The following is a 24,482-nucleotide window of genomic DNA, read 5'->3' on the forward strand; positions in this document are numbered from 1 at the left end:
ATGAAACCAGGGTCTCCTTAGACAGATGATACAGTCTGGAATGAAACCAGGGTCTCCTTAGACAGCTGAGACACAGTCTGGAATGAAACCAGGGTCTCCTTAGACAGCTGAGACACAGTCTGGAATGAAACCAGGGTCTCCTTAGACAGATGATACAGTCTGGAATGAAACCAGGGTCTCCTTAGACAGCTGAGACACAGTCTGGAATGAAACCAGGGTCTCCTTAGACAGCTGAGACACAGTCTGGAATGAAACCAGGGTCTCCTTAGACAGCTGAGACACAGTCTGGAATGAAACCAGGGTCTCCTTAGACAGATGAGACACAGTCTGGAATGAAACCAGGGTCTCCTTAGACAGCTGAGACACAGTCTGGAATGAAACCAGGGTCTCCTTAAAGCTGAGACACAGTCTGTCATGAAACCAGGGTCTCCTTAGACAGCTGAGACACAGTCTGGAATGAAACCAGGGTCTCCTTAGACAGCTGAGACACAGTCTGGAATGAAACCAGGGTCTCCTTAGACAGCTGAGACACAGTCTGGAATGAAACCAGGGTCTCCTTAGACAGCTGAGACACAGTCTGGAATGAAACCAGGGTCTCCTTAGACAGCTGAGACACAGTCTGGAATGAAACCAGGGTCTCCTTAGACAGCTGAGACACAGTCTGGAATGAAACCAGGGTCTCCTTAGACAGCTGAGACACAGTCTGGAATGAAACCAGGGTCTCTGCTTCTGAATGAAACAGCTGAGACACAGTCTGGAATGAAACCAGGGTCTCCTTAGACAGCTGAGACACAGTCTGGAATGAAACCAGGGTCTCCTTAGACAGCTGAGACACAGTCTGGAATGAAACCAGGGTCTCCTTAGACAGCTGAGACACAGTCTGGAATGAAACCAGGGTCTCCTTAGACAGCTCTGGAGACTCCTTACAGTCTGGAATGAAACCAGGGTCTCCTTAGACAGCTGAGACACAGTCTGGAATGAAACCAGGGTCTCCTTAGACAGCTGAGACACAGTCTGGAATGAAACCAGGGTCTCCTTAGACAGCTGAGACACAGTCTGGAATGAAACCAGGGTCTCCTTAGACAGCTGAGACACAGTCTGGAATGAAACCAGGGTCTCCTTAGACAGCTGAGACACAGTCTGGAATGAAACCAGGGTCTCCTTAGACAGCTGAGACACAGTCTGGAATGAAACCAGGGTCTCCTTAGACAGCTGAGACACAGTCTGGAATGAAACCAGGGTCTCCTTAGACAGCTGAGACACAGTCTGGAATGAAACCAGGGTCTCCTTAGACAGCTGAGACACAGTCTGGAATGAAACCAGGGTCTCCTTAGACAGCTGAGAAACCAGGGTCTCCTTAGACAGCTGAGACAGTCTGGAATGAAACCAGGGTCTCCTTAGAAAGACACAGTCTGGAATGAAACCAGGGTCTCCTTAGACAGCTGAGACACAGTCTGGAATGAAACCAGGGTCTCCTTAGACAGCTGAGACACAGTCTGGAATGAAACCAGGGTCTCCTTAGACAGCTGAGACACAGTCTGGAATGAAACCAGGGTCTCCTTAGACAGCTGAGACACAGTCTGGAATGAAACCAGGGTCTCCTTAGACAGCTGAGACACAGTCTGGAATGAAACCAGGGTCTCCTTAGACAGCTGAGACACAGTCTGGAATGAAACCAGGGTCTCCTTAGACAGCTGAGACACAGTCTGGAATGAAACCAGGGTCTCCTTAGACAGATGATACAGTCTGGAATGAAACCAGGGTCTCCTTAGACAGCTGAGACACAGTCTGGAATGAAACCAGGGTCTCCTTAGACAGCTGAGACACAGTCTGTAATGAAACCAGGGTCTCCTTAGACAGCTGAGACACAGTCTGTCATGAAACCAGGGTCTCCTTAGACAGCTGAGACACAGTCTGGAATGAAACCAGGGTCTCCTTAGACAGCTGAGACACAGTCTGTCATGAAACCAGGGTCTCCCTAGACAGCTGAGACACAGTCTGGAATGAAACCAGGGTCTCCTTAGACTGCTGAGACACAGTCTGGAATGAAACCAGGGTCTCCTTAGACAGCTGAGACACAGTCTGGAATGAAACCAGGGTCTCCTTAGACAGCTGAGACACAGTCTGGAATGAAACCAGGGTCTCCTTAGACAGCTGAGACACAGTCTGGAATGAAACCAGGGTCTCCTTAGACAGCTGAGACACAGTCTGGAATGAAACCAGGGTCTCCTTAGACAGCTGAGACACAGTCTGGAATGAAACCAGGGTCTCCTTAGACAGCTGAGACACAGTCTGGAATGAAACCAGGGTCTCCTTAGACAGCTGAGACACAGTCTGGAATGAAACCAGGGTCTCCTTAGACAGCTGAGACACAGTCTGGAATGAAACCAGGGTCTCCTTAGACAGCTGAGACACAGTCTGGAATGAAACCAGGGTCTCCTTAGACAGATGATACAGTCTGGAATGAAACCAGGGTCTCCTTAGACAGCTGAGACACAGTCTGGAATGAAACCAGGGTCTCCTTAGACAGCTGAGACACAGTCTGGAATGAAACCAGGGTCTCCTTAGACAGCTGAGACACAGTCTGGAATGAAACCAGGGTCTCATTAGACAGATGATACAGTCTGGAATGAAACCAGGGTCTCCTTAGACAGCTGAGACACAGTCTGGAATGAAACCAGGGTCTCCTTAGACAGCTGAGACACAGTCTGTAATGAAACCAGGGTCTCCTTAGACAGCTGAGACACAGTCTGGAATGAAACCAGGGTCTCCTTAGACAGCTGAGACACAGTCTGTAATGAAACCAGGGTCTCCTTAGACAGCTGAGACACAGTCTGGAATGAAACCAGGGTCTCCTTAGACAGCTGAGACACAGTCTGGAATGAAACCAGGGTCTCCCTAGACAGCTGAGACACAGTCTGGAATGAAACCAGGGTCTCCTTAGACTGCTGAGACACAGTCTGGAATGAAACCAGGGTCTCCTTAGACAGCTGAGACACAGTCTGGAATGAAACCAGGGTCTCCTTAGACAGCTGAGACACAGTCTGGAATGAAACCAGGGTCTCCTTAGACAGCTGAGACACAGTCTGGAATGAAACCAGGGTCTCCTTAGACAGCTGAGACACAGTCTGGAATGAAACCAGGGTCTCCTTAGACAGCTGAGACACTGTCTGGAATGAAACCAGGGTCTCCTTAGACAGCTGAGACACAGTCTGGAATGAAACCAGGGTCTCCTTAGACAGCTGAGACACAGTCTGGAATGAAACCAGGGTCTCCTTAGACAGCTGAGACACAGTCTGGAATGAAACCAGGGTCTCCTTAGACAGCTGAGACACAGTCTGGAATGAAACCAGGGTCTCCTTAGACAGCTGAGACACAGTCTGGAATGAAACCAGGGTCTCCTTAGACAGCTGAGACACAGTCTGGAATGAAACCAGGGTCTCATTAGACAGCTGAGACACAGTCTGGAATGAAACCAGGGTCTCCTTAGACAGCTGAGACACAGTCTGGAATGAAACCAGGGTCTCCTTAGACAGCTGAGACACAGTCTGGAATGAAACCAGGGTCTCCTTAGACAGATGATACAGTCTGGAATGAAACCAGGGTCTCCTTAGACAGCTGAGACACAGTCTGGAATGAAACCAGGGTCTCCTTAGACAGCTGAGACACAGTCTGGAATGAAACCAGGGTCTCCTTAGACAGCTGAGACACAGTCTGGAATGAAACCAGGGTCTCATTAGACAGATGATACAGTCTGGAATGAAACCAGGGTCTCCTTAGACAGCTGAGACACAGTCTGGAATGAAACCAGGGTCTCCTTAGACAGCTGAGACACAGTCTGGAATGAAACCAGGGTCTCCTTAGACAGCTGAGACACAGTCTGGAATGAAACCAGGGTCTCCTTAGACAGCTGAGACACAGTCTGGAATGAAACCAGGGTCTCCTCAGACTGCACCACTCGGAAGCCCTCTGTCCAGATACTAATATGTTATTTTTGTGGTTGTAAACCCCCATCGGAGGACGTGACAGTCACTTCTCAGAGAAAGAGAAAGCTCAGCTCAGCTCAATTGTTTGTTGAAACAAAAAGTCTTTGGGTTCAAAAAAATAACATACTTGAAGAAAGGAAAAAACCGGCACTCACTGAAATAAAAACGTTTTCTTACGTTTTACGTTTTGAATTGAATGTGTTTCTTTTAGCAGCAGAGACCAGAACAAACGAACGCGTTTCGACGGCAGCCATCTTGTCCCTTCTGACCTCTGCTGATAAAAAAATAAAACAAAATAGATGAAAACTGAAAGAGTATTTCCAGTGAGTACAGGCACTCTCATCCCAGAGGATTAGTACTGGATCTGAAAATAGAAAACACAAGGACGATGCAGCCCGTCTAGTAACGACTGTAATTCAAACCCCTTTTGTGTTATATAGCAGAGACACATTACATCTGCATGCTCCAACAATCCAATCCTATTTATACAGCAGCAGACAACACAAAGTGTATCCCGAATTGCCCTCTATTCTCTTCATAATGACATTGTTTTGAACAGAGCCCTATGGGAATCCCTTTGGGCTCTGGAGCAGTATAAAGGTAATACGGCATCATTCGGGACGCATCCAATGCCAAATCAGGCTGGTCCATCCTAAACTAGAAACCGTGAAGCTGCTAGCTTAGAGCACCTAGCAACCTTCCTACAAACTGTCAAAAGAGAGCAAGACAAATGGAAAATGCTTTCCCTTTTTGGGGGGGGGGGGTGATTTCAAGCCCATGTTAAATCCAACATGTCTTCTCTCAACCCCCCCGCCCTCCCCCCACCCCTTTCCTCTTCCTCGGTGGCCTAATTCAGATAGCTTCATTAACATTCTGGACATTCATTCATTAAGTTGAAATAACTGCTTTGTTTTCAGCCCACGGAGCAGAACGACAAAAAGGGGGACTCCACTCTTGAACAAGGGCGGCGGAAACCCCGATCCCATTCAGGATATCCCATTCAGGATATCCCATTCAGGATATCTCAGGATATCCCATTCAGGATATCTCAGGATATCCCATTCAGGATATCCCATTCAGGATATCCCATAGTTAGTTGGTTGAATATTGTTAGGTTGGTTGAGATAAAAAAAAATTAAAAAAAATTAAAGTACATCTTGAAAGTTAAGGTATTGATTTCCAATTAATTGTAATCCCATTACAAATGACAGGTCTGTCATGTTCTGTGCTTGTATGATCAATAACACTTTAAATATGACTTCAAGATTCCCACGAAGAAGAGTATTGGAAGTTTTCAGTGATTCCCCCAGGAAAAAAAAGAGTTAAAAAAAGGACCAATTCCTGGTTAACAAGATGGAGTAGAATTAAGCAATAAACCACGAGGGGGTTAAGGGCTGTTCTCACCACGAGGGGGTTAAGTTCTTACCACGAGGGGGTTAAGGGCTGTTCTTACCACGAGGGGGTTAAGGGCTGTTCTTACCACGAGGGGGTTAAGGGCTGTTCTTACCACGAGGGGGTTAAGGGCTGTTCTTACCACGAGGGGGTTAAGGGCTGTTCTTACCACGAGGGGGTTAAGGGCTGTTCTTATCACGAGGGGGTTAAGGGCTGTTCTTACCACGAGGGGGTTAAGGGCTGTTCTTACCACGAGGGGGTTAAGGGCTGTTCTCACCACGAGGGGGTGTGGTATATGGCCAATAGACCACGGTTAAGGGCTGTTCTTACCACGAGGGGGTTAAGGGCTGTTCTCACCACGGGGGGGGGGGGTGGTATATGGCCAATAGACCACGGTTAAGGGCTGTTCTTACCACGAGGGGGTGTGGTATATGGCCAATAGACCACGTTTAAGGGCTGTTCTTACAACGAGGGGGTGTGGTATATGGCCAATAGACCACGGTTAAGGGCTGTTCTCACCACGAGGGGGTTAAGGGCTGTTCTTACCACGAGGGGGTGTGGTATATGGCCAATAGACCACGGTTAAGGGCTGTTCTTACCACGAGGGGGTGTGGTATATGGCCAAGAGACCACGGTTAAGGGCTGTTCTTACCACAAACACCTGAGGTGCCTTATTGCTATTATAAACTGGTTACAAATGTAATTAGAGCAGTAAAAATATACGTTTTGCAATCCCCTTGAAATACGGTCTGATATACCACAGCTGTCAGCCAATCAGCATTCAGGACTGGAACCACCCAGTTTATAATAAGTATTAACCCGGCCTCTTTTAGGCCTCTAGGTATTACAGAGTCCGACCTGTGAACTCTGTACTGTAAGTATCCACGGCTCCATCTCAAATAGTACCCTATTCTATATATAGCGCACTACTTCTGACCAGGGCTCATAGGGGTGCACTGAAAGTAGCAGGCAAAAGTAGTGCGCTATATAGGGAATAGGGTGCCATTTGGGAACCAGAAGTGTCAGATTGGAGATGGAGGGATAGAACCTGCTGACAGGCTACGATTAAATAGCTACAATAAAATGTATTGTGCAATTGAATAAATAATAAAAGACATATTCAAGTATTAAATTCAGCTTCTTGCTTTTGCCTGTTTATATATTTATGTAAATATTTTGCTGTGTGTTCAACCTAGTTTAATAACTCTAACAGATAGGAAATTACACTATTTATTTAAACATTTATCTTTAGTAAATGTGCGCTATGTCTATTCCATTGTCGATGTGCAAATGGAAACATAGCAGCATTGATTTCATCGACATGTCTGAAGGGGAACAACAAAGTAACCACAGTTTGGCTACATTGTATCTGCAACCGACTGAGGGCAAAGGGACTAGCCTGGAGCTAACTCACTGTGTCAGTCAGAGAGGGACTAGCCTGGAGCTAACTCACTCTGTCAGTCAGAGAGGGACTAGCCTGGTGCTAACTCACTCTGTCAGTCAGAGAGGGACTAGCCTGGAGCTAACTCACTCTGTCAGTCAGAGAGGGACTAGCCTGGAGCTAACTCACTCTGTCAGTCAGAGAGGGACTAGCCTGGAGCTAACTCACTGTGTCAGTCAGAGAGGGACTAGCCTGCAGCTAACTCACTCTGTCAGTCAGGAGGGACTAGCCTGCAGCTAACTCACTCTGTCAGTCAGAGAGGGACTAGCCTGCAGCTAGCCTCGTGTTGCCATACCTCCAAAATCACGTCGTTGTCACACCTTCCTTGGAGGTCTGGAGAATTTTCTATTGCAAAAACGGTTTGAATGGGCCCCTGGGAGCCGTTCAAACCTAATTTGATTGGATGTTACATTTAAAGAACCCTTCCCCACATTCCCAAAGACAGGGTTGTGTGTTATGTGCATCACTGTTTTCCGTCCAGGTAGTTGTTGTTGTTGCCTATGCTAGTTTCAAGACTGATGCCATTGATCCACAATCCATAGGTAAGGCTGTACAGTGAAATAAATATGCCCTCAATTCAATTCTAAAGTCTATTACAGACACAGTGTGATTTCAACAGATTTTTGTCCAATTAACAAATTATTTTATTTTGTTGAATTTATATAACAACATTCCAACCTATTGCATTATGCCATGATTCCACTATTTGTATTAATTTGCATCACTTTCAATAAAGCAACTTTTATTTTGAAGGCGAACCGCAAATTTCAATATTGTGGCTAATCCTTACTGTGGCTAGCTTCACATAGATGAGTTTGACCATCATTAATCAAATACGAACCGTCTTATAAACGATGGGTATTTTAGATGATGACACCTAGCTAGATAGTTAGCTAGCTAACTATAGCTACTGAAACAGATGATGTTGTTTTGCTATGTTTTTGGAGAAGGACATTGTTTGCATCCATCAGCTAGCTAGCTTTGTTTCTGACCAGCACCGTCCAGAGCTGGGGGAAGAGTGTCTCAGCTCATGCGGAAGATGCACAAGACAAAACTTTACCAGCAACAAAGCATACCAATTGGTAAATCGCTGTGACATATGACAATGTTCAATAGCTACGTTAAAAAAAAGTCATGAACGTGTTAAATGATTATGTGGCATGCAGTCATATGCAGGTCCTGATTGGTCAACAAGCTTATTTAACGGGACAAATGGTGTTATTTGACGTGTATTAATTCATTTATTTTTTACATCAAAAGACCCAAACGGTGTTCCATAATTAGCAATGCTTTATTCTAAATCTGATAACCGCAGACAGTTGCTAAATATATCCTAGGCAATGTGAATGCATGCAATGTTGCTTAAACTATGAAAACTGGCAACCTTAGAGAGAATTGTGGTATGGACAACATGCACCTAAAGTTGAACCCCGACCCTACAGAGAACAAAGTTGAACCCCGACCCTACAGAGAACAAAGTTGAACCCTGACCCTACAGAGAACAAAGTTGAACCCTGACCCTACAGAGAACAAAGTTGAACCCTAACCCTACAGAGAACAAAGTTGAACCCCAACCCTACAGAGAACAAAGTTGAACCCCGACCCTACAGAGAACAAAGTTGAACCCTGACCCTACAGAGAACAAAGTTGAACCCCGACCCTACAGAGAACAAAGTTGAACCCTGACCCTACAGAGAATAAAGTGTACAGATAGTCCTGCTCTAGTATAACCTCTTCTTACCTTTCTTGGTGTACAGGTCGACCTCCACGGTGGGGTTTCCACGGGAGTCGAAAATCTCACGAGCGTGAATCTTCAGGATGGACATGGTTCTGGAACTACACAGGAGAGAAGAGAGGAGAGACAAGTAAGGAAGAGGATGAGAGAGGATGATGGGAGAGAGGAGGATGAGAGAGGAGAGAGAGAGGAGGATGGGAGAGAGGAGGATGAGAGAGAGGAGGATGAGAGGAGGATTGGAGAGAGAGGAGAGAAAAGAGGATGGGAGAGAAAGAGGAGGAGAGAGAGGAGGATGGGAGAGAGGAGAGAGAGGAGGATTGGAGAGAGGAGAGAGAGGAGGATGAGAGAGGAGAATGGGAGAGGAGAATGGGAGAGAGAGGAGGATGGGAGAGAGGAGAGAGAGGAGGATGGGAGAGAGGAGGATGGGAGAAAGGAGAGAGAGGAGGATGGGAGAGAGGAGAGAGAGGAGGATGAGAGAGAGGAGGATGGGAGAGAGGAGAGAGAGGAGGATGAGAGAGAGGAGGATGGGAGAGAGGAGAGAGAAAGAGGATGAGAGAGAGAAGGAGGATGGGAGAGAGAAGGAGGATGGGAGACAGGAGGAGGATGGGAGACAGGAGGAGGATGGGAGACAGGAGAGAGAGGAGGATGAGAGACAGGAGAGAGAGGAGGATGAGAGAGAGAGGGGAGAGAGAGGGGATGGGAGAGAGAGGAGGATGGGAGAGAGAGGAGGATGGGAGAGAGAGGAGGATGGGAGAGAGAGGAGGATGGGAGAGAGGAGAGAGAGGAGGATGGGAGAGAGAGGAGGATGGGAGAGAGAGGAGGATGGGAGAGAGGAGGATGGGAGAGAGGAGGATGGGAGAGAGGAGGATGGGAGAGAGGGAGGATGGGAGAGAGAGGAGGATGGGAGAGAGAGGAGGATGGGAGAGAGAGGAGGATGGGAGAGAGGAGAGAGAGGAGGATGGGAGAGAGGAGAGAGAGGAGGATGGGAGAGAGGAGAGAGAGGAGGATGGGAGAGAGAAGGAGGATGGGGGAGAGAAGGAGGATGGGGAGAGAAGGAGGATGGGAGAGAGAGGAGGATGGGAGAGAGAGGAGGATGGGAGAGAGAGGAGGATGAGAGAGAGGAGAGAGAGGAGGATGGGAGAGAGGAGAGAGAGGAGGATGGGAGAGAGGAGAGAGAGGAGGATGGGAGAGAGGAGAGAGAGGAGGATGGGAGAGAGGAGGATGGGAGAGAGGAGGATGGGAGAGAGGAGGATGGGAGACAGGAGAGAGAGGAGGATGAGAGCGAGGAGAGAAAGGAGGATGGGGTAGAGGTAAATGTTGAAGACCAGCCCTCAGTGAGGATCGAGGTCTGAAGTCATGACAGTGAGTCAGGACAGAGTCAGGACAGAAATTTGTCAATATTTGAAATGCTCAATGACAGAATTCAACAGAATAAAACAGAAAAGTTTAAGTTATAATAAAAACAAAAGCATAAAACACAAAATCATAAAGTAAACATGAAAGTCCACGGACTGTACCTATGTACCCACTGCTATGGGGAAATGAGTTGACAGACCTGATAATACTGTAGACAATGTCATGCGATGTCAGCACAACCTCTACACAGTTGCTGCAGTCTGTGTTTTGCCAAAGCATGGGTGCGTCCTTGTAAAACATGTATGGGTGGGGCTCCACGGGGCTGAAGCATCGATCTCTGCAGCATGACTCGGTCAAATGACCCCTGGGTTAAGATGCAGACTCTGACATGTTACTGCACCAATGCTTTCTGCTGAATCATGTTTTGTCGTAGGCCTAAATCAATTGCTGCATGCTGCATCCAAGCATTTTTTTTTCTCCAATATGACAAAGCAAATTACTAGCTGACTACACATGACATTGCCTAGGCTTTGGCAGGTACATGAAACCACTTTACAGGGGAACTACAGCACGACGTGTACTTTTGGTTCAAAACCATTTCAGAACTTAGTATACTTTTACTGTGAAGTCTGTAATGTCCCAAACATTACCCTACTATGAAACATCCCAGTTAGCACCACACATTTCAAACATGTTTGGAGAACAGAGATTTTAGACCAGATCGAGGCTCTCTATTCAGTATTTTTGCAGATGCCCCAGGTGAAATGGACTGTGTTCCCCAATACATAACATGAGTGATAGATTTTAAATCACTGTTTTTTTATTTGATTTTAGACCAGATCGAGGCCCTACCCTTGTCTGTACTAGACTGTTCTGCACACAGACTATGGATTTTCTGTTCATCGGTTTTATCGGACTTTCCCTGATGAGTGAACCCCCATGTTCCATCCTTTAAGCCACTAAAACCAGACAGACACACTCTCCATCAACCGACCCCTTACTGGAACAATGGAAAATTATCAGGTATTAAATGTCCACGATGTGGAAACTTTCCATTGGATGACAAAGCACAGAGAGGAGAAGAAGGGCCAATGTCAACCCACATAAACAGAAGCATAAATGCACACAGACAGGATTGTCTTCTCTATAGCACTCACAACACTGGTCAGGACTAATGTTTAGCCTACAGTTGGGCAACAAAAACACCTAATGTCACCTGACATTTGAAAGAAACAGAACGTAATTTGTGTGGTAGCTACGATAACACAGCTATAACACATTACTTATAACATGTATAACGGCAATGGTTTTTTTCCCTGTCGTCTCAGTGTGCAGGGAAGACAGAGTTGAACCTGCTGATAGGGTTCTATAAAATGGCTTCTATAAAATGGCTTCTATAAAATGGCTTCTATAAAATGGTTTCTATAAAATGGCTTCTATAAAATGGCTACTATAAAATGGCTACTATAAAATGGCTACTATAAAATGGCTACTATAAAATGGCTACTATAAAATGGTTTCTATAAAATGGTTTCTATAAAATGGCTACTATAAAATGGCTTCTATAAAATGGCTTCCTCACACTGAAATAAATAATACAAGACTTGACATTCAAGTATTTAATACAGCTTTGTTCCTTCGCCCGTTTTTATTTATTTATCTCTGGGTATGACAATAAGTATTTTTTTTGCTGTGTTTTCTCCCCTAGTTTAATGATTAACTTTAAATAAAATAGTTTAATTTCTATTTGTTAAACATGTATCTTCACGTGTGCAATGGAAACATTGATTTCTTAGCACCTCTGAAAGGGAACAACAAAGTAACCACAGTTGGCTACATTGTATCTGCAACAGATTGCTACATTTAATATTCTGTCCACCGTGTCAGTCAGAAACTGGTAGTTGGCCACACTGCATAGAAGTGAACGGGGAAAGGGGCGGGGTTACCTAGTCAGTTGCACAACTGAATGCATTCATCTGAAAATGTGTCTTCTGCATCTAAACCCTCTGAATCAGAGAGGTGCAGGGAGGCTGCCTTAATCCATGGCCGCGTCATAGGCGCCATCGGAGCACTTGTTGAGGTATAACTGCCATTCTCAAGGGCAGAACAGCAGTTATGTCCACCTTGCCGGCTCGGGGATTCGAACCTGCCGACCTTTCGGTTACTTGGCCAAAAGCACTAAAGCACTAGGCTACCTGTATGACAAGCAATGAATGAACAGTGAAATGCCTTTGCCTGTGAAAAGGGGCACAGGAAGGTGTGGCAGAGTAGTTCAGTAGTGATAAAACACTGTTATCTAGCTGTGTGGTTGCAACTTGACGCCTTTTCCTTTTCCCCCTCACTGCCGTTTCTAAATGGAGTGACATCTCGCCAGCTGACGGGACGGGTTAAAAATAGACAAGCTACCAAGCTGCAAACCGTGGCCAGGCACCATCATGTCATTCATTTATTTTACCTTTATTTAACTAGGAAAGTCATTAATAGCTTGAAAAAGAAAAGGCAAAAGACAAATATATAACACTTTATGAGACCACTTTGCATTTCTGATGTGATACGATAACGGGGAAATAATGTAGAGTCTACAATGGCATCAGACAAATAATGCAAAAGTAGCGGATATTGTATACGATTTGAGACAATTATAGTCATTACAAAAAAAAAAAACGAATTCCGCAAAAGAATATAAAATAGAAGGCCTTCATCTTACCTTTATTTGGCCTAACTGTGTGCAGGGGTAGTGTTGTCTCTCGTTCGGTCGACAGAGAAGGCGGTCGTCACAGTCCGCGATGCTGATAAATGGACCGAATCAGGAAGACATTCTTCCTCGCCGTTTGATTGGCTGGGATGGGAACCACGTGGCAAGAGGGTGCGAGTCGGACTGCAAATTCACAAGCGATACCAAGACTGACAATTTTAGGTGCTTCTACACCTGCATTGCTTGCTGTTTGGGGTTTTAGGCTGGGTTTCTGTACAGCACTTTGAGATATCAGCTGATGTAAGAAGGGCTATATAAATAAATTTGATTTGATTTGATTTGAATTAGATTAGAGAAAGGATGCGGAGGTTTCTATACTCCAGCATCACCCCTCAAACGTAAAGGATAACATGCCTAAAAAAAACACAAGTGCAGAAGAAATGTATAGGCTACAAGTTGTTGAATTGATCCAACACGAGTGGACAAGGAAAAGGGCGATGTGACGATGCACATTTTGAATACGTGCAGAGATCATATCAGATGCGGATCTCTACCGTCTCTATCGTTAGATAGACGCAGCTTTTTTGTTGTCGTCTCAACGTCAGTTTGCAGCCTGTGTTTCAGTGTCCTAGGCCCGGGTCCAAATGAGGGCGAGGCACATCATTTCACTCACTGTGTGGGGTAGAGAGTTTATGCTGTTTGATAGACTGTACTAATGTTAACGTTTTCCTCCCAGAAGTATGTTAACACAGTGATGTATTTATTACGTCTATACATCTAGTACCGCCTTCATTACAGGTCTACCATATAAAGCTATTGATTCTAATAAAGGAGTGGACTCCACCTCCCATTAACTTGCCATAAAGATGTTTATAGTCTACTGTGGAAAATCTTCCTAATCCAAATTAGGCCTAGTACATTTTTTTTTAAAATTATAGTTTCACTATAGGACAACATTTCAGATGCAAAGTATAATGTGTATAGTGTATCATGTGTATGCATGATGTACAAATTAAATGATGAGACCTGACGATTATTTATGACGTTCACGTATGATTATGCTATTCTATTCAGGAGATCTGCCAAGCATTTTTTTTTTGAAAAGGATTTCATGGATGAATCATCATGCGCACTCACTAAATGAAACCCATCTCTGTCCCATTTCTCTCTGATTCCTGGAGGCCAATAGGAGCATAGTGTGTTTTCCCTTCTATGGATCTCTTCCTCACTGGAGCTGAGCTGTGATCATGACCAGCCTACTGTCATGCAGCTGTGATCATGACCAGCCTACTGTCATGCAGCTGTGATCATGACCAGCCTACTGCCATGCAGCTGTGATCATGACCAGCCTACTGTCATGCAGCTGTGATCATGACCAGCCTACTGTCATGCAGCTGTGATCATGACCAGCCTACTGCCATGCAGCTGTGATCATGACCAGCCTACTGCCATGCAGCTGTGATCATGACCAGCCTACTGTCATGCAGCTGTGATCATGACCAGCCTACTGTCATGCAGCTGTGATCATGACCAGCCTACTGTCTTTCAGCTGTGATCATGACCAGCCTACTGTCATGCAGCTGTGATCATGACCAGCCTACTGTCATGCAGCTGTGATCATGACCAGCCTACTGTCATGCAGCTGTGATCATGCCCAGCCTACTGTCTTTCAGCTGTGATCATGACCAGCCTACTGTCATGCAGCTGAGCTGTGATCATGCCCAGCCTACTGTCATGTAGCTGTGATCATGACCAGCCTACTGCCATGTAGCTGTGATCATGACCAGCCTACTGTCTTTCAGCTGTGATCATGACCAGCCTACTGTCATGCAGCTGAGCTGTGATCATGCCCAGCCTACTGTCATGTAGCTGTGATCATGACCAGCCTACTGCCATGTAGCTGTGATCATGACCAGCCTACTGTCTTTCAGCTGTGATCATGACCAGCCTACTGTCATGCAGCTGAGCTGTGATCATGACCAGCCTACTGTCATGCAGCTGAGCTGTGATCATGACCAGCCTACTGTCATGAAGCTGAGCTGTGATCATGACCAGCCTACTGTCTTGCAGCTGAGCTGTGATCATGACCAGCCTACTGTCTTGCAGCTGAGCTGTGATCATGACCAGCCTACTGTCATGCAGCTGTGATCATGACCAGCCTACTATCATGCAGCTGAGTTTCATGACCAGCCTACTGCCATGCAGCTGAGCTGTGATCATGACCAGCCTACTGTCTTGCAGCTGAGCTGTGATCATGACCAGCCTACTGTCATGCAGCTGTGATCATGCCCAGCCTACTGCCATGCAGCTGAGCTGTGATCATGACCAGCCTACTGCCATGCAGCTGAGCTGTGATCATGCCCAGCCTACTGCCATGCAGCTGAGCTGTGATCATGACCAGCCTACTGTCATGCAGCTGTGATCATGACCAGCCTACTGTCATGCAGCTGAGCTGTGATCATGACCAGCCTACTGTCATGCAGCTGAAGCAGACCATAGAGAGCCAGAAGGGGCCAGACCATGGTGAATAAAGGACCTACACACAGTGACAGTTCAGAGGCTGGACCTCCATTTTGTGAAGAGGAATTTCCTGGCTGAATCATGTATTGCTAGCTGATGTGTGAAAGGCAGTAGGGGAATAGTGGTTCTCCTCCTCACTGAGGCTGAGCTGAGCTGTCTATGATGCTGATCATGGATCATCTACTGTCATTCAGCTGTGATGCTGATCATGCTGTGATGCAGCTTACTTCAGGCTCTACCTCAATTTGTCTTTCTGTGATTCTTCGCATCCTCTCTCCTTGCCTCCTCTCTCATCGCCTCCTCTCTCCTCACCTCCTCTCTCCTCACATCCTCTCTATTTGCCTCCTCTCTCCTCACCTCCTCTCTCCTCACATCCTCTCTCTTTGCCTCCTCTCTCCTCGCATCCTCTCACCTTGACTCCTCTCGCCTAGCCTCCTCTCTTCCTCTTCAACTGTACTTGAGGAGAAGGTCCAAGGTCCCTCTCCTCGCCCCTTCTTCTCTAATGGGATTCCGAGAACGATGCAAGAAGAGAGGGTGCAAGGAATCGAGAGAATGATGTGATGCAACTTACTACTGTCATGCAGCTAGGCAGAGCAGAGCCAGATGGCCATGCTACAGTATCACGACCATCCATCCTCCATGACTGTTTGCTGCAGTGACCTTGAGACCAGTAGAGGCACAACTGCACCATCTGCTGCCAGCTCCCTGCTAGTAAAAATAGCAACAAGATATAAAGCTTTGGTGAAGGGAAGTGTGGTGTAGAACATAGATGCAGGATATCAAATAAAATTGTTCCACACACTCGTAAAGAATGGCGTTCATGCAGGAGCTGATGGGGTTATTGAGGGGGGGGGTGTACATGAAGGAAGTAATGGGATGCTTGAGGGGAAGCGTTCAGGATGCAGGAACGCACCGAATTGCGGGCTGTAGTTGATTACTATTGATAGTAGGCACCATTGGTCCTGTCGGCTTAGAGGCAAAAGTTTGGATTTACAAAAAGATTGTCCTCATGCCTGAAGGGAAGCCAAAGTCATTTCATTACCCGATAATGGTAAAGCACCCTTTACTTGTTCTAACAGCAATCAGCTTGCTGCCGAAGCTTAGCAAACTTTTGGAAAAAATGGTGTTTGACCAGATAGAATTTAACAAATGAACTTCTTTGGGACAGGGGGGCAGTATTGAGTAGCTTGGATAAAAAGGTGCCCAGAGTAAACTGCCTAGTACTCAGTCCTAAAAGATAGAATATGCATAGAATTAGTAGATTTGGATAGAAAACACTGACGTTTCTAAAACTGTTTGAATGATGTCTGTGAGTATAACATAACTTATATGGCAGCCAAGAACCTGAGAAAAAAATCCAACCAGGAAGTGGGAACTGGGCCTGAGTAGCAGGCAGTTTACTCGGGGCACCTTATTCATCCAAGCTACTCAATACTGCCCCCAGCCCAAAGAAGTTAATGGAAGCCTCTCTAATCTTAAACATGTAAAGGGTGGTGTACCGCAGGGCAGCACTCTTGGCCCTTTACTCTTTTCTATTTTTACCAATGGCATTAAACAAAGCCTGTGTGTCCATGTATGCTGATGATTCAACAATATACGCATCAGAAACCACAGCTAATGAAGTCACTGAAGCCCTTAACAAAGAGCTACAGTCAGGTTTAGAGTGGGTGGCCAGTAATAAACTAGTCCTCCTTATGTTTCATACTGGCAGCCTCCTAGGTTTGTAGTTATAATAAGCCCATTCTCTGTAATTGTCACCTGGATGTACTTTGTCATGTTTACTCCTTTATGTTGATGTGTCTCTAATGTTGCCCTTTTATATCTCACTTCCAGACCACCACATCAATCCTGTCTCCAAGGCCTTACAAGCCACAACTCCTAACACAACGGTCGTGTCTTTGCATCATTAAACTGAAGATTCATCTTTATCAAATGACTCTCTGTAATTATTATTACGCGATTAAACTGATTAATCATGCAACTGTAATTAACTAGGAAGTCGGGGCACCAAGGAAAATATTCAGATTACAAAGTTATAATTTTCCAAATATAACTTTTCAGATATTTTCATATCTGATCAATAGTCTTCTGATGAATGAATTCTTCTTTATTTTACCTCACGTTAGTCTCATTCCAAACGTTGTAAATTGTTGGTTATCTGCACGAACCCAGTATTCACTATGAGTCATCCATACATCAATTGTCTTAAAATCATTTATTTACTAACTAAGTAATTCACAGAAATGCATAAACAAACAGTAGATAGTTACAAGGAAATGATAACGGAGTTCCCCTAGTGGGATAAACCGGCATCGCGGCTTGGTGTACAAAAGGGAAGTGGGGGTCAACTGAGATGAGACAACACACAGTTGATAATTATAACAAGAAGGAACAGAAGGAGTCACTACACAGTTGGTAATTCTATTAATTGAAATGCTAATCCTTTGCACATGAACGCTCACTCATTCGGAAACAATTGCAATCAATATATATATTTACGCTCAGTGTGTTGTCGTGGTCTCTGTTGAAAAGTTTGTTTCTGTTGGAGAGTTTGTCCACCCTCTGTCGTGGTTAGAATGGATAGTTCAGAGTGACATTCATTCATGTCGTTATAGATAGATGTTTCGGCGGTTGTTGGTCTTCGCGTTCAATGATTCCGAATTCCTAGCTGCAGACTAGTAATTAATATCAAAGACTTGTTCTTATTCTGTCAGTATCGGTAGTCTAAGAGTTTAACCACGTGGTATGGTTAAAAGATTCAGCCATCTACTCAAACCTTGGCCCTCTCCTTATCGAGGTAAGCTGGTTTGCAACCTTTGTCCTCTCGTAATTGAGGGAAACATGGTCTGTTGAGAAATTCTCAAGGTGGGGGTTTTATTCGGAATTCCACATTTTGTTGCGGTACGAATTATGAATTTAAAATGGATTACAGCTACAATATGTCACTTTTTCGTCAACCAAATTCACAAAGAAATGTGAGTAATAGATACGTTCATTCCGTTTGAAAGCAAGTCTAAGAAGTGATAGATCTGTTCTATGTGTGATATTAGAGCGTTGGGCCAGTAACCGAAAGGTTACAGTGTCTCCTGACCCCTCCTGTCTCAGCCTCCAGTATTTATGCTGCAGTTGTTTATGTGTCGGGGGGCTAGGGTCAGTTTGTTATGTCTGGAGTACTTCTCCTGTCTTATCCGGTGTCCTGTGTGAATTTAAGTATGCTCTCTCTAATTATCTCTTTCTCTCTTTCTTTCTCTCTCTCAGAGGACCTGAGCCCTAGGACCATGCCTCAGGACTACCTGGCATGATGACTCCTTGCTGTCTCCAGTCCACCTGGCCGTGCTGCTGCTCCAGTTTCAACTGTTCTGCCTGCGGCTATGGAACCCTGACCTGTTCACCAGACGTGCTACCTGTCCCAGACCTGCTGTTTTCAACTCTCTAGAGACAGCATGAGCGGTAGAGATACTCTTAATGATAGGCTATGAAAAGCCAACTGACATTTACTCCTGAGGTGCTGACCTGTTGCACCCTCTACAACTACTGTGATTATTATTATTTGACCATGCTGGTCATTTATGAACATTTGAACATCTTGGCCATGTTCTGTTATAATCTCCACCCGACACAGCCAGAAGAGGACTGGCCACCTCTCATAGCCTGGTTCCTCTCTAGGTTTCTAATCTCCACCCGGCACAGCCAGAAGAGGACTGGCCACCTCTCATAGCCTGGTTCCTCTCTAGGTTTCATCCTAGGTTTTGGCCTTTCTAGGGAGTTTTTCCTAGCCACTGTGCTTCAACACCTGCATTGCTTGCTTTTTGGGGATTTAGGCTGGGTTTCTGTACAGCACTTTGAGTTATCAGCTGATGTAAGAAGGGCTATATAAATACATTTGGATCGAGTCCCCGAGCTGACATGGTAAAAATCTGTTGTGACAGAAAATGCTTAACAAGTCACATAATAAGTTGCATGGACTCACTCTGTGTGCAATAATATTGTTTCACGTAATTTTTTTAATGACAACCTCATCTCTGTATCCCACACATACAATTCATTAATCTCAGGATATAAAAGTGTTATGTTTAGGGCAAATCCAACACAACACTGAGTACCACTCCTCATATTTCTAAGCACGGTGACTGCATCATGTTATGGGTATGCTTGTCATCAGCAATGGATAGGACGTTTTTGAGCATTTAAAAAAAATGGAATAGAGCCAATCAGGCAAAATCCTAGAGGAAAACCTGGTTCAGTCTGCTTTCGAACAGACACTGGGAGACAAATTCACCTTTCAAATGTACCTTTCAGCAGGACAATATCCTAAAACACAAGGCCAAATATACACTGGAGTTGGTTACCAAGATGACTTTGAATGCTCCTGAGTGTCTTAGTTACAGTTTTGACTTAAAACCTACTTAAAACCTATGGCAAGACTTGAAAATGGCTGTCTACCAACGATCAACAACCAACTGGAGCTTGAAGAATTTAAAAAAGAATAATGTGCAAATATTGTTCAATCCAGGTGTTCAAACGTCTTCAAGACTTTCGACTCATCACTGCCGAAGTTGATTCTAACATGTATAACCCATAATATTGCAACCCTCATTTTGGCATTTGGCGATCCTTATCTGAAGCCAAACCCTGTCTCTCCTCTCCTCATTTACATTTACATTTAAGTCATTTAGCAGACGCTCTTATCCAGAGCGACTTACAAATTGGTGCTTTCACCTTATGACATCCAGTGGAACAGCCACTTTACAATAGTGCATCTAAGTCTTTTAAGGGGGGTGAGAAGGATTACTTTATCCTATCCTAGGTATTCCTTAAAGAGGTGGGGTTTCAGGTGTCTCCGGAAGGTGGTGATTGACTCCGCTGTCCTGGCATCGTGAGGGAGTTTGTTCCACCATTGGGGGGCCAGAGCAGCGAACAGTTTTGACTGGGCTGAGCGGGAACTGGACTTCCTCAGTGGTAGGGAGGCGAGCAGGCCAGAGGTGGATGAACGCAGTGCCCTTGTTTGGGTGTAGGGCCTGATCAGAGCCTGGAGGTACTGAGGTGCCGTTTCCCTCACAGCTCCGTAGGCAAGCACCATGGTCTTGTAGCGGATGCGAGCTTCAACTGGAAGCCAGTGGAGAGAGCGGAGGAGCGGGGTGACGTGAGAGAACTTGGGAAGGTTGAACACCAGACGGGCTGCGGCGTTCTGGATGAGTTGTAGGGGTTTAATGGCACAGGCAGGGAGCCCAGCCAACAGCGAGTTGCAGTAATCCAGACGGGAGATGACAAGTGCCTGGATTAGGACCTGCGCCGCTTCCTGTGTGAGGCAGGGTCGTACTCTGCGGATGTTGTAGAGCATGAACCTACAGGAACGGGCCACCGCCTTGATGTTAGTTGAGAACGACAGGGTGTTGTCCAGGATCACGCCAAGGTTCTTAGCGCTCTGGGAGGAGGACACGATGGAGGTGTCAACCGTGATGGCGAGATCATGGAACGGGCAGTCCTTCCCGGGAGGAAGAGCAGCTCCGTCTTGCCGAGGTTCAGCTTGAGGTGGTGATCCGTCATCCACACTGATATGTCTGCCAGACATGCAGAGATGCGATTCGCCACCTGGTCATCAGAGGGGGGAAAGGAGAAGATTAATTGTGTGTCGTCTGCATAGCAATGATAGGAGAGACCATGTGAGGTTATGACAGAGCCAAGTGACTTGGTGTATAGCGAGAATAGGAGAGGGCCTAGAACAGAGCCCTGGGGGACACCAGTGGTGAGAGCGCGTGGTGAGGAGACAGATTCTCGCCACGCCACCTGGTAGGAGCGACCTGTCTGGTAGGACGCAATCCAAGCATGGGCCGCGCCGGAGATGCCCAACTCGGAGAGGGCGGAGAGGAGGATCTGATGGTTCACAGTATCGAAGGCAGCCGATAGGTCTAGAAGGATGAGAGCAGAGGAGAGAGAGTTAGCTTTAGCAGTGCGGAGTGCCTCCGTGATACAGAGAAGAGCAGTCTCAGTTGAATGACTAGTCTTGAAACCTGACTGATTTGGATCAAGAAGGTCATTCTGAGAGAGATAGCGGGAGAGCTGGCCAAGGACGGCACGTTCAAGAGTTTTGGAGAGAAAAGAAAGAAGGGATACTGGTCTGTAGTTGTTGACATCGGAGGGATCGAGTGTAGGTTTTTTCAGAAGGGGTGCAACTCTCGCTCTCTTGAAGACGGGAGGGACGTAGCCAGCGGTCAGGGATGAGTTGATGAGCGAGGTGAGGTAAGGGAGAAGGTCACCGGAAATGGTCTGGAGAAGAGAGGAGGGGATAGGGTCAAGCGGGCAGGTTGTTGGGCGGCCGGCCGTCACAAGACGCGAGATGTCATCTGGAGAGAGAGGGAGAAAGAGGTCAGAGCACAGGTAGGGCAGTGTGAGCAGAACCAGCGGTGTCGTTTGACTTAGCAAACGAGGATCGGATGTCGTCGACCTTCTTTTCAAAATGGTTGACGAAGTCATCTGCAGAGAGGGAGGAGGGGGAGGGGGAGGAGGATTCAGGAGGGAGGAGAAGGTGGCAAAGAGCTTCCTAGGGTTAGAGGCAGATGCTTGGAATTTAGAGTGGTAGAAAGTGGCTTTAGCAGCAGAGACAGAGGAGGAAAATGTAGAGAGGAGGGAGTGAAAGGATGCCAGGTCCGCAGGGAGGCGGGTTTTCCTCCATTTCCGCTCGGCTGCCCGGAGCCCTGTTCTGTGAGCTCGCAATGAGTCGTCGAGCCACGGAGCGGGAGGGAGGACCGAGCCGGCCTGGAGGATAGGGGACATAGAGAGTCAAAGGATGCAGAAAGGGAGGAGAGGAGGGTTGAGGAGGCAGAATCAGGAGATAGGTTGGAGAAGGTTTGAGCAGAGGGAAGAGATGATAGGATGGAAGAGGAGAGAGTAGCGGGGGAGAGAGAGCGAAGGTTGGGACGGCGCGATACCATCCGAGTAGGGGCAGTGTGGGAAGTGTTGGATGAGACTTGGAGGGGAGTTGCAATGAGGTTAGTGGAAGAACAGCATCTAGTAAAGATGAGGTCGAGCGTATTGCCTGCCTTGTGAGTAGGGGGGGAAGGTGAGAGGGTGAGGTCAAAAGAGGAGAGGAGTGGAAAGAAGGAGGCAGAGAGGAATGAGTCAAAGGTAGACGTGGGGAGGTTAAAGTCGCCCAGAACTGTGAGAGGTGAGCCGTCCTCAGGAAAGGAGCTTATCAAGGCATCAAGCTCATTGATGAACTCTCCGAGGGAACCTGGAGGGCGATAAATGATAAGGATGTTAAGCTTGAAAGGGCTGGTAACTGTGACAGCATGGAATTCAAAGGAGGCGATAGACAGATGGGTAAGGGGAGAAAGAGAGAATGACCACTTGGGAGAGATGAGGATCCCGGTGCCACCACCCCGCTGACCAGAAGCTCTCGGGGTGTGCGAGAACACGTGGGCGGACGAAGAGAGAGCAGTAGGAGTAGCGGTGTTGTCTGTGGTGATCCATGTTTCCGTCAGTGCCAAGAAGTCGAGGGACTGGAGGGAGGCGTAGGCTGAGATGAACTCTGCCTTGTTGGCCGCAGATCGGCAGTTCCAGAGGCTACCGGAGACCTGGAACTCCACGTGGGTCGTGCGCGCTGGGACCACCAGATTAGGGTGGCCGCGGCCACGCGGTGTGGAGCGTTTGTATGGTCTGTGCAGAGAGGAGAGAACAGGGATAGACAGACACATAGTTGACAGGCTAGAGAAGAGGCTACGCTAATGCAAAGGAGATTGGAATGACAAGTGGACTACACGTCTCGAATGTTCAGAAAGTTAAGCTTACGTAGCAAGAATCTAATTGACTAAAATGATTAAAATGATACAGTACTGCTGAGGTATGCTAGCTGGCAGTGGCTGCGTTGTTGACTTTGTAGGCTAGCTGGCAGTGGCTGCGTTGTTGACACTACACTAATCAAGTCGTTCCGTTGAGTGTAAAGTTTCTACAATGCTGCTATTCGGGGGCTAGCTGGCTAGCTAGCAGTGTTGATTACGTTACGTTGCGTTAAAAGAACGACAATAGCTGGCTAGCTAACCTAGAAAATCGCTCTAGACTACACAATTATCTTTGAAACAAAGACGGCTATGTAGCTAGCTATGTAGCTAGCTACGATCAAACAAATCACACCGTTGGGACTGTAATGAAATTAAATGAAAATGTGATACTACCTGTGGAGCGAAGCGGAATGCGACCGGAATGCGAAAATTCAATTCAGTAGACGTTGGCTAGCTGTTGGCTAGCTAGGAGTGACTCCTACGTTAAGGACGACAAATAGCTGGCTAGCTAACCTCGGTAAATTAAGATAATCACTCTAAGACTACACACTCTAAACTACACAATTATCTTGGATACGAAGACAGCAAAGACAACTATGTAGCTAGCTAACACTACACTAATCAAGTCGTTCAGTTGAGTGTGATAGTTACTACAGTGCTACGGTAGACGGTGAACGTTTGCTAGCTGGCTAGCTGCTGGGCAGATAGGAGGACGACGAAATACGATAATTACGCAATTATCACTCTAAGACTACACACTCTAAACTACACAAATTATCTTGGATACGAAGACAGCAAAGACAACTATGTAGCTAGCTAACATTACACTAATCAAGTCGTTCAGTTGATCCTCAGATCGACTACTGTGCTGACTGTATCTATGGCTCAGTGGGAGTCAAGGAGAGTGACATCACGTACATGTATGTAAATGACATATTTCTGTATTTCATTTTCAATAAAATTGCAAAAAATATATATAAACCTTGTTTTCACTGTCATTATGGGTTATTTTGTGTAGATGGGTGAGGAAAAAAAGGTATTTTCATCCATTTTGAATTCAGGCTGTACTGTAACACAACAAAATGGTGGAATAAGACACGGGGTATGAAAACATTTCTGAAGGTCTCTATTCCTCAAAAAGCTTTGTTTTAACATGGGCAGCGCCATTGAGGATTTCCACCATTTTGAGGTAGTCAACTGGGTGGGACTTCCTATGGCTCACATAATTCCATCCAGGTCATTAGGAGGGATCAGCCAATGAATTATACTCGTGAGCAAACATTCCATAGCTGCAGGTGATAGTAAATCACCACCCTTGTCTTTATACCTGTTCAGACAACACCCTCCAGGGGGCAGTATGCACCCTTTCAGTTTGTTTACTAACTCATACAATTAGTAGAAGAAGAAAATGCACTACTTCAATGAAGCTGCTCTTGCACTCACAGATGTCCTAATGGGGACAGATACAACATTGCGGTCTCTATACATCTCTATGGATGTAACCGTCGGGGATTCGAACCACAAGACAGTGTTATACGGCTTTGCTAAAGTCAAGGCAATAGCTCAGGGAGCTTCAGGT

At 46.1% G+C, this 24,482-nt stretch overlaps 1 protein-coding gene across 2 annotated transcripts in view; it reads right to left on the reverse strand.

Moving 5' to 3' along the window:
• The window catches only part of LOC115120949 (alpha-enolase), a 35,170-nt gene extending 22,445 nt beyond the window's left edge, over positions 1 to 12,725 (reverse strand). For both annotated transcript variants that reach the window (XM_065005147.1, XM_065005148.1), the window contains exons 1-2: positions 12,618 to 12,725; positions 8,561 to 8,655 (exon numbers count right to left, since the gene is read on the reverse strand). In XM_065005147.1, the coding sequence (XP_064861219.1) occupies positions 8,561 to 8,645 (85 nt within the window). In that variant the 5' untranslated portion in view covers positions 8,646 to 8,655; positions 12,618 to 12,725. The remainder of the gene's footprint in view (positions 1 to 8,560; positions 8,656 to 12,617) is intronic.
• Between the last annotated feature and the right edge of the window lie 11,757 nt (positions 12,726 to 24,482).

The sequence above is a fragment of the Oncorhynchus nerka genome, linkage group LG20 (genome assembly GCF_034236695.1).
Source record: "Oncorhynchus nerka isolate Pitt River linkage group LG20, Oner_Uvic_2.0, whole genome shotgun sequence".
Taxonomy (NCBI): Eukaryota; Metazoa; Chordata; class Actinopteri; order Salmoniformes; family Salmonidae; genus Oncorhynchus; species Oncorhynchus nerka.